This window comes from Trematomus bernacchii, unplaced genomic scaffold, assembly GCF_902827165.1.
Source record: "Trematomus bernacchii unplaced genomic scaffold, fTreBer1.1, whole genome shotgun sequence".
NCBI lineage: Eukaryota > Metazoa > Chordata > Actinopteri > Perciformes > Nototheniidae > Trematomus > Trematomus bernacchii.
In genome coordinates this window covers 10,197-20,776 of record NW_022987464.1, presented here as the reverse complement: position 1 = coordinate 20,776, position 10,580 = coordinate 10,197, and the positions used below count along the sequence as shown (strand labels likewise).

Below are 10,580 nucleotides of genomic sequence, written 5' to 3'. Positions count from 1 at the left end.
GGAGGAGCTTCGGAGGCTCAAGCGGGGCTGCAGAGCTGGGGCCAAGCTGAGGATGAAGAAGAAGATGAGGTACAAACCCTGTGTACCGGCCATCATAATGGGGAACGTTGAGGTCTTTGGGGAATAAGATGGACGAGCTCCGCGTGCTGACGAAGACGCAGTGGGAATACCGTGAGTGTAGCATCATGTGTTTTACCGAGACTTGGTTTGCACTCGCTCATCCCGGATAATAACACGGCTCTCCCCGGCTTCACGAGTGTTTCGGGCGGACAGGGACGTTATTCTGAGCGGTAAAAAGAAAGGAGGAGGGATTGCACTGTATGTGAACGAACGATGGTGTAATCCTGGACATGTTACTGTGAAGGAGCGTTTCTGTAGCCCGGACATTGAACTGCTAGCTGTGGATTACGTCCATTTTATCTACCTAGAGAACTTTATTCTGTCATCGTAGTTGCTGTCTATATTTCCACCGAACGCGGACGCGGAGGTGGCTGGTGACGTCATTCACTCCTCTGTGGCCAAACTCCAAACTCTTCACCCAAATGCATTTCATAACAATAACTGGGGGATTGTTATACCGTGCAAAACTGACAAATCTCTGCCTACATTCACTCAGTATGTGAATATGCCCCACCAGGGGAAATAATACTCTGGATCTTCTATATGCAAATACCAAGAATGCATATTGTGCCACTTGCCCTCCCCCCCCTGGGCAGATCTGACCACAACCTCGTCTTTTTGGCTCCTAAATATGTCCCTCTGGTGCAGAGGCAGCCTGTATCCCACCAGGGACTGTGAGGAAATGGACTCCAGGGGCTAATGAGGCTCTACAGGACTGCTTCGAGGACCACTGACTGGGACGTGCTTGTGTGCCACATGGAGAGGACATCAATAATATGGACTGACTGCCATCACAGAATACATCAACTCTCTGTGAACAAACAATATTACCGGCTAAAACTGTCAACTGTTTCCCCAACAATAAACCCTGGATTACTAGTTGACCTGAAAACTCTTTTAATAGAGAAAAAGGAAGCTTTTAAGTCTGGGGACAAATCAATGCTGAAGAGTATCCAGCATCACTGAGAGACAATTTGAGGAGGGCAGAGATTCGTACAGGAAGAAGCTGGAGACTAAGCTCCAGCAGAACAATAGCAGGGATGTCTGGGCTGGGATGAAGGCTATCACTGGCTTCAAAGGGAGAGACAGACTGACTGTGGGCACCTGGAGAGGGCCAACGAGCTGAACACCTTCTTCAATAGGTTTAGCTCTCCGCCCGCTGCTGTCTCCTCCACTCCTCTTCTCACCTCACCTCCTCTCTCAGCCTGGCGTCAACATCCCCCCTCTGCTCACCACCTACACTTCACACCTCTCCTCCACACCCAGCCTGGCTTCTGCACCCCCCCTCTGCTCACATTGCCGCTGACCCCCCCCCCCCCCCCCCCCTCTCGCTCCATCTTGCCTCAGACCCCCCCCCCTCTATCCCCCCTGCCATCAAGCCCCCCCCCCGCTTCACTGTGAGCACAGGACAGGTCCAGAGTCAGTGGAAAAACTCCACCAAGGCAAGGCTGCTGGCCCTGATGGTATCAGCCCCAGGGTCCTGAGGACCTGGTGCACGCCAGCTGGCTCCTGTTCTCCAGTATATATTCAACCTGAGCCTGCACCTGGAGACCATCCCGGTGCTGTGGGAAGACATCATGCATTGTTCCGGTCCCTAAAAAGACAACTCCTTCTGGGCTCAATGACTATCGCCCTGTGGCACTCACATCTCATGTGATGAAGGTGCTTGAGAGACTGGTCTTGGCCCATCTCAGACCGCAGGTGAGATCATTCCTTGACCCTCTGCAATTTGCCTACCAGCCTCACCTGGGGGTGGACGATGCCATTATTTACCTGCTGCAGCGTGCTCACTCATACCTGAATGGATCGGGTTGCACTGTGAGAATCACATTTTTTGATTTCTCCAGTGCATTCAACACGATCCAGCCTCGGCTACTGAGTGACAAGCTGCAGGCTATGAGGGTGTAAACTCGTCCACCATCTCCTGGATTACCAACTACCTCACGGACAGACCACAGTACGTCCGGCTGGGCAGTGTGCTGTCTGATGTGGTGGTTGGTAGTATTTGGAGCCCCACAGCGGACTGTGCTGTCTCCTTTCCTGTTCACCTTATACACTCTGACTTTCTATACAACTCAGAGTCATGCCACCTGCAGAGGTTTTTCGGATGACTCTGCAGTGGTAGGGTGTATAAGGGATGGACGGGAGGAGGAGTACAGAGCGTGGTGGGGTGATTTTGTTGAGTGGACTGGAAAGAAATCATTCTGCTTTTGAATGGGGCCAAGACCAGAGAGATGGTCATTGATTTCAGGAGGAAGGAGGACATCTCCTCCTCTGCCCCTGTGCATTCTGGGAGAGGATGTGGCAGTTGTGGAGGTCTACAAGTACCTGGGAGTGCACTTAGACAATGGGCTGAACTGGAGGATCAACACTGACGCTGTGTACAAGAAGGGGATGAGCCGACTCTATTTTCTGAGGAAGCTGAGATCCTTCAACGTATGCAGCAAGATGCTGGAGATCTTCTATCAGTCTGTGGTGGCTAGTGCACTCTTCTTTGCTGCGGTCTGCTGGGGGGGCAGCATCAGAGCCGGTGACACCAGCAGGATCAATAAACTGATCAGGAAAGCTGGGTCAGTCATCGGCATCAAGCTGGAACCCTTTGAAGCTGTGGTGGAGAGGAGGACACTGAACAGGCTGTTGTCCATCATGGATAACCCCACCCATCCTCTCCACCTGCAGCTGGACAGTCAACGGAGCTCCTTCTCCAACAGACTGCTGCAGCTCCTTCTCCAACAGACTGCTGCAGCTCCTTCTCCTACAGACTGCTGCACCTCCTTCTCCTACAGACTGCTGCAGCTCCCCTGTCTCAAGGACAGATACTGGAAAACATTCCTGCCCACTGCAATAACACTGTACAACAAATCACCTCTGGCTGGAAGAGAACTCTCTGCTCCATAGTTTCTCTAGAAATAAAACCACGTTGTACATTCTACTCACACATAATCTGTTTCATATTTAATACTCCATAATTCCATATATTTTGAATATATATATATTTGTATATATATATAATATCTGTATGTATATTTTCTATTTTGTATTTTGACATGTATATTTTATATTTTATTTTATATTTTATTTTATTTTATTTCTATTCTTGTATATTTTGTTTTATTGTAAAATGCCTTTTATGCTGCTGTAACAAAAACAATTTCCCAATTTGGGATCAATAAAGTACGATCTATCTATCTATCTATCTATCTATATTTAGAGAATACAAGAGGAGTCTTTTCTCTCATGAAAGCGGTGTGGGTTTTTCTGTTCAGGACAAGATCAGACATGCTTTATCAACATTAGAATGATGAACTATGAAATCATAGTTTAAGTGAAAGACAAAGAATATCTGTTTTGTTAAATGTATCATTTTGATTATGTTGGGAATATCCTATCGCTTATTTCAGCATTTGTTTATTTCCTTCTTTGTGCAGAACTCACAGCTCATGAATAAAAAACTGCAGAACTTGTTTTGTTTGAGAGAATCACTGTTAACACCATTTAGTTGGAAATATTGCTGATGGTTATAAAGATGAAGCAACATCAGATTCCTGTAACACTTCAACATCTGGATATGTTCACTCTGTGCTTGAGCCAAACATTAAATAAAGAGACCTGACTTTACACTGAGTTGTTGGTATTTATTTTAAGAAATTGTTTTATATTATGTTATAGTTTTAATTATGTTGTTTTGTGAAATCTAAATTCATATTAAACTTCCAAGGTTCTTTGACTGCAACACTTTTCCCATAGAAACATCTTTTATGGAAAGTTGCAAAGAGGACTTCTTGGTCAACAATATTATTATTCTTGTTACATTTTATAAACACAAATCTATGCATATGAAAGTGAATCTTAGGTTCTGTGTATATCATAATACGCTTATTTCCTTATCAAGAAGAACTCCCCCTCCTGCACAAGATGCACCTGGATTCCAAGGACACGCTTTGCACCTGGATTACCAGGACACAGTAGATATTCATCTTTCTGATTGATGGTGTCAGTGGTTGAATTGAGTCATGATGGGAGTGTTGGCATCTCATTGGACTGCCTGAGGGTTAGGGTGTGTCATGGGAATTATGATTATCAGAGAATTGAATGCTATGATGTTGTTTAACATGTAAATAATAATATTCTGTAAGCCTTACATGTCAAGAGACAGTAGATCTCAGCACTCAGGTAGATGATCTGTCACAAGGTGCCATGTGACCACACAGTGGGTGATCAGCGGTCTGATCATGGGTCTATTGTACTCTGATAGGGTCAGGGGCCTTTACTGGGGGAAACACCAGAGGGAATACAGAAACAGATTCCTACCTATTTCTGGTTATTAGAATAAAGATCATTAAACAAATGACAAGGCATTTACTAAAAGACAATAACTTAGTAAACTCACAATGGAAGAACTTAAATGAAATGTATGAAATGGAGAAACTCTGACAATTAGAAACCAGATGCATATCTTTGAGGAAAGGTGGGAGAAATGGGTCGAGTATAGAACAGTATAATGAAGATAATTCATGTATACCTGAGCATTAATCATGTATTCATTCTTTGATTTGGAATATTATTATTACTATTATTTCTTTTCGTATATGTCATCTGTTATGTAGTTTCATCACACACACACACACACACACACACACACACACATACACACACACACACACACACACACACACACACATCACACACACACAAACACACACACACACACACACACACACACACACACACACACACACACACACACACACACACACACACACATACACACACACACACACACACACACACACACACACACACACACACACACACACACACACACACACGAAGAACTCCCCCTCCTGCACAAGATGCACCTGGATTCCAAGGAAACAGTAGATATTATTATTTCTGATTGATGGTGTCAGTGGTTGAATTGAGTCATGATGGGAGTTTTGGCATCTCATTGGACTGCCTGAGGGTTAGGGTGTGTCATGTGTCAATTGAATGCTATGATGTTATTTAAAACTCCTGTAGTAAAACCAATACAAGTTTATAAGATCTGAGTACTTCTACTTTCTAATTTTCTGTATGTATAACACATGTGGAATTCTTGACAATAAAATTGACTTTGACTTTGACTTGACTAAAGGGCCAAAGCATCACACTTCAAGTGCTCCTCCACACAATATATAGTTCAATGCTATTCGGTAATATGATTTCCTTCATCCCCGTATAACTCTCTCATTATCCCATACATCCCCGTTGTCATCAAGTAAGGAAAGAAACTCCGTGCATCAAACTGCTTAATACTGTTGTTCTTCTGGGGGTTTTATCGGCTCGGTATTCCCCTCCCGGATGATACTCCCGCACAACGGGGTCTAATCACCAAACACCATCACATTCATCAGTGTATTTCTTGGCAATAAATATATATTGTTACATCAAAAACATGTCTCTACTGAATGAAATTGGAATTGGGGTTTGTATATATAAATGATTGTATGTATGGAACTATTAACAGAGCTTTCCCTGTAAATCTGTGGAGTCTCACTGCACAGGTTTAATGTCTGGACATGGCTTTAGCTCCACGTTCACACTGTTCCATAGTCTCACTATTTATATTTGTTATACTCATCCTCTGCACTTCTGCAGTTCTTTGTTTAATGAAGTCCCTATATAGTGTATTTTTCTTTTTGCAGGCATTTTGTAATCCCTTTGTGATCCATGGACAATGAATATATTTGTGTTTTCTGCTGTATTCTTTAATTGGGCAGTTGTTGTCATATAATGACCTACAAAAATTAGAAAGGTTTCATAAGCAGTATTGATGTCTCTTTCTTGGTAACGTTTGTCCCAATTCTGTTCCAGAAATTCATTTGTCAGTGCGTTGATGGATTCCTCTGATCACATCCGTCTGTATCCTTTTTCTTTGTCTGGCTTATTTTTCCTGTAGTTGCTATCATAGACTGTGAACACTGGCAAGTGATCACTGATATCATTGATTAATAACCCACTTACAGTGGTGTTTTCAATGTGATTGTTAAATATATTATCTATTAGGGTGGCACAATGGGATGTCACTCTACTGGGTCTAGTTATTTTCGGAAATAGGCTCAGACTATACATTGTATTGATAAATTCATCAGTAGTTTTGTGCTTGTTAGGATTAAGCAGGTTCATATTAAAATCTCCACATATGAAAATAGCTTTGTTATTTATTTTAGAAAACATGCCCTCCATCCAGTCTGTGAAAGTTTCAATGCTTGACCCTGGTGTTCCCGGTATTACCGAAATACCGGTTTCTGGCGGCTACGGTATACCGTACCGAAATCAGATCCGGTTTTCGATACTTTTATTTTTTTATTTTTTTTATAAAAGTGAGGCGTAATATCCTTAAACTTGCGCCCAAACCCTCGGAATTAAGATGACTATTTCGCCGTGAAACTCCGCAAATGAGTCACTTTAGAAAATCTAAAGTGTGGCTGCATATGACTGCCAGTCTGAATGGTGGGGTCTGTAACCACTGCCAGTCTGAATGGTGGGGTCTGTAACCACTGCCAGTCTGAATGGTGGGGTCTGTAACCACTGCCAGTCTGAAAGGTGGGGTCTGTAACCACTGCAAGTCTGAATGGTGGGGTCTGTAACCACTGCCAGTCTGAATGGTGGGGTCTGTAACCACTGCCAGTCTGAAAGGTGGGGTCTGTAACCACTGCCAGTCTGAAAGGTGGGGTCTGTAACCACTGCCAGTCTGAATGGTGGGGTCTGTAACCACTGCCAGTCTTCCACTTCCACTTCCCAGTGGGAAAGGTGGCAACACATCCAACATCCAACCAATGCTGTCTCGTATGGCAACCAAGTATCTTTGTGTTCAGGGAAGCAGCGTGCCAAGCGAGAGAGTGTTCAGTTCAGCAGGTGATACCCTACGCTGTGAAAGGGCCCATTTGGATCCAGAGAGCAGATATGCTCATCTTCTTGAAGATGAATGCACAAAACTGAACTGTGATGGGATTAGTTTTCTTTCATCAGGCAAATGTTGATTTTAATGATGCTATTTTTTTTATGTGCAATGCCGAGATCTCATGATCCTTTATGTGTTCTCTGGTCAGTCGAATCTCAGGTTGAATATTGATTATACTGGTGCTGTTTTCTTTTTCCATTGACAAGATGTACTATTCCCACCTGATGGTTGATATAAATGATATTGCAGAATCAGTTTTCTTCATAGATAACGTGTTTTTCATTGTTTGTTCAGTACTAAAAGGTCCAAGTCCCACAATTGAATTTAATATTCATTTGACATGTTAACTACATCTTTATTGTCGGGCAGTGGCGATTCTAGAGTCTGTGGGGGCCCTAGGGAACCAAACATTCACTGGGGGCCCCTCGAACCAGCCCCCCCCCCCCCGGAGAAACTATTTGTTGCTTAGACTGAACTCGAAGGAAGCTCGACTGGAGAATTTAAAATCAATCAAAACAACTGTACATTAATGAAATACATTTGACATTTAGCTTGAGCTGGCTTTAATTGACTTTCTTCATGGTATTCAAATTGGGCTCAAGTAGAACCTTTACCCATGTGTTTAGCTAGTTCTGAAAGAAGAATCAACATTGTGCATAACAAGAGAAAGCACTATAACACCTCTATCAGCTGACGCCAGCAGGCAGGAGCAGGGAGACAAAGAGAGCACAGCAGACAAAGGTTGCAGGCTACTCTGAGAAATATAAAATACAAATCATATACTGGTTTATGTTTACCACATCATTCCACATTATGGTCTTTCATAGTTTTGATGTCTTCGGTATTAATCTACAATGTACAAAATAATCTAAATAAATCAAAACCTTCGAATGAGAAGCTGTGTCCAAACTTTTGACTGTGGGTGTGTGTGTGTGTGTGTGTGTGTGTGTGTGTGTGTGTGTGTGCGTGTTTGTGTGTGTGTGTGTGTGTGTGTGTGTGTGTGTGTGTGTGCGTGTTTGTGTGTGTGTGTGTGTGTGTGTGTGTGTGTGTGTGTGTGTGTGTGTGTGTGTGTGTGTGTGTGTGTGTGTGTGTGTGTGTGTGTGTGTGTGTGTGTGGGTGGGTGACTTCCACAGAACTGACACAAACACTCACACCCATAAACACACTTGATGCGGGGACTCATTTGGCTTTGGGGATTGTTTTGGCATGAATTCAGTATCATTTCCCGTGGAATATTCCTCCTCCCAGGTAACGATTGCACAATGCCCCACAGCATCTCAGTTCTCTATATATATGCAGCTGACCTGTGGTCAGTACAACAGACTTCAGCACACCAGTTGACTTCTTACTGCCTATCATTCGCTGTCAGCACACACACGTAAGTCTTCAACAAGGTCTTATTTTCTTGCTGTAATTTCTTTTTTGAATTTCACAAACATTGTAATCAATACTTTTCAGAACTCTGTGTAGTATACATTTTATTTGAATTTGTTTTAGATGTCATTGTTGTTTTCAAAATGTAACTCCTGATGGTTGAATTTGTCAGGATTATAATCTAGCTCAGCTGAAAAGTCAGATTGATTCAGTTAACTACAATTGTGATTACTCATGATGTGTCTTTCTTTAATGCAGGAACCCACAATGAGCTGCTACATCTCAGAGCTTGATGTGTCCCTGAATGAAGCTGAGGAGGGAGAGCTTACAAATAGAGGCTTCAAGAAAATCAATATTGATCTGAACAAAGGATCAGGAGGAAATTTCATCTATCTTTGGTACAAAAATGGATCAGAGGCGATCACCAAGGTTCAAGTTTCCTTCAATGATGAGATGGCTGATGGTTTGACCAAAGCATGCTACACAAAGATCGACAAAGATCTCAATGCTGGAGCAGGAGGTAGTCCCCTCTACCTTTGGTTCTTCAAAGGGTCCGGAGAGTTTGATACTCCCATAGTGGACATTAGTGTCACTACAGATGCAGCCAATGAAGCTGAAAAGTTTGCAAGTGGTTGGCAGAGAGTGGCCTGTGATCTGAACCGCGGGGCTGGGGGGAACTGGATCCACTTGTGGCTGAAGAGAGAGAAACAAACCTACATCTGTGATGTCGATGCCACTGATTCCTACGGATCAGACATGGACCTCTTTCAGAATGGCTACATCCGTGTGGATGAAGATACTAACAGAGGTGCAGGAGGAGCCTATGTCTTCATCTGGTACCGTCAGACCACCGACCCCGAGAAGGCACTCGAAAATCTGCAAGTCTCCATCACTGAGGATCAGTATCTGGAATATCAGCAGCAAAATTACCAGTCAGTGGATGTTGACCTGAACAAAGGGACCGGAGGTAACAAAGTGATCCTGTGGTACAAGAAAAGATCCAACCCAATAAAGGCCATCGGCCTGCTTGTCAACCAAGATGCGGTTAAAGAATATCCGGAGGCTGGTATCAAACTTATCATGGGCAATCTCAACGCGGGCAACAAGGGCAACGTTGAGCACCTGTATTTCTATCAGTAAAGTCAGAGCTGAGAGTTCTCAACACTCACTGAAGTGGAACGCATCTTACCATTTTGTTAAATCATTCGGTGATGGCCACTTTCTTTTCCTTTTTAAATCAGTGCTACTAGTAATAATACAAAGTATGAATATATCATGCGTTCTTCTGTTAATCTCCCTGTCAATGAAATCAAACTATTCCAAATGTCTGTTTTTCAAATATAATCTGAACGAATGATTAAATCTTAAGGCACTGTTTCACTTATTCTGCACATGTCTGCTCTCAATAAAGAAACCTTTGCATGTGAAATGTGTTTGTTTTCTTAATCTTATTCCCATCAATGTTATCATTCCAACAAGATAAGATAAGATAAGATAAGATAAGATTAGATAAGATGGTACTTTATTGATCCCAATTTGGGAAATGTTTTGTGTTGCAGCAGCATGAAAGACAAGGCATTTTACAATAAAACAAAACTAGAAATAAACAAGAAAATAAAGAAAATAGAAAATATACATGTTGAATTTGACATGATATTATATATATAAATATATATATACATAAATATATGACATATGGAATATTAATGTTAAATATTGAACAGATTATATATGTGTAAAATGTACTACGTGGTTTTATTCCAAGAGCAGCTATGGAGCAGAGAGTTCTCTTCCAGCCAGAGGTGATTTGTTGTTCAGAGTTACTGCAGTGGGCAGGAATGTTTTCCTGTATCAGGGCCGATGTTAAACAATTTGCCTAAAGTGTCATATTTAGCTTTATAGAGACTAAGAGCAACCGCAGGACGTATAAAGAGGATACGGTACAAGTCCAGAAGTAATGGTTAAAAAAGCAACAAATGACGACTCAAGTGAAGTCTGAAGGCACAGCATGCTTACCTTGGTTTTGGAGATGTATGAGCCAACACTACAATATGTATACCAACACAACTCACACAATAACTTGGTGCAGTTACTTTATAATAATGAGTAGTTTCAAATTGAATTGAATAAAAGGCAACATTTG

The 10,580-nt window shown here is 42.4% G+C and overlaps 1 protein-coding gene across 1 annotated transcript; it reads left to right on the top strand.

Annotated features, from left to right (window-relative positions):
* Positions 1-8,330: 8,330 nt before the first annotated feature.
* LOC117493015 lies at positions 8,331-9,866 on the top strand. The gene is made up of 2 exons (XM_034143409.1): positions 8,331-8,441; positions 8,696-9,866. Exon 2 carries the CDS (start codon positions 8,705-8,707, stop codon positions 9,575-9,577), a length of 873 nt encoding a protein of 290 aa, XP_033999300.1. The 5' UTR covers positions 8,331-8,441; positions 8,696-8,704; the 3' UTR covers positions 9,578-9,866.
* The last annotated feature ends 714 nt before the right edge of the window (positions 9,867-10,580 follow it).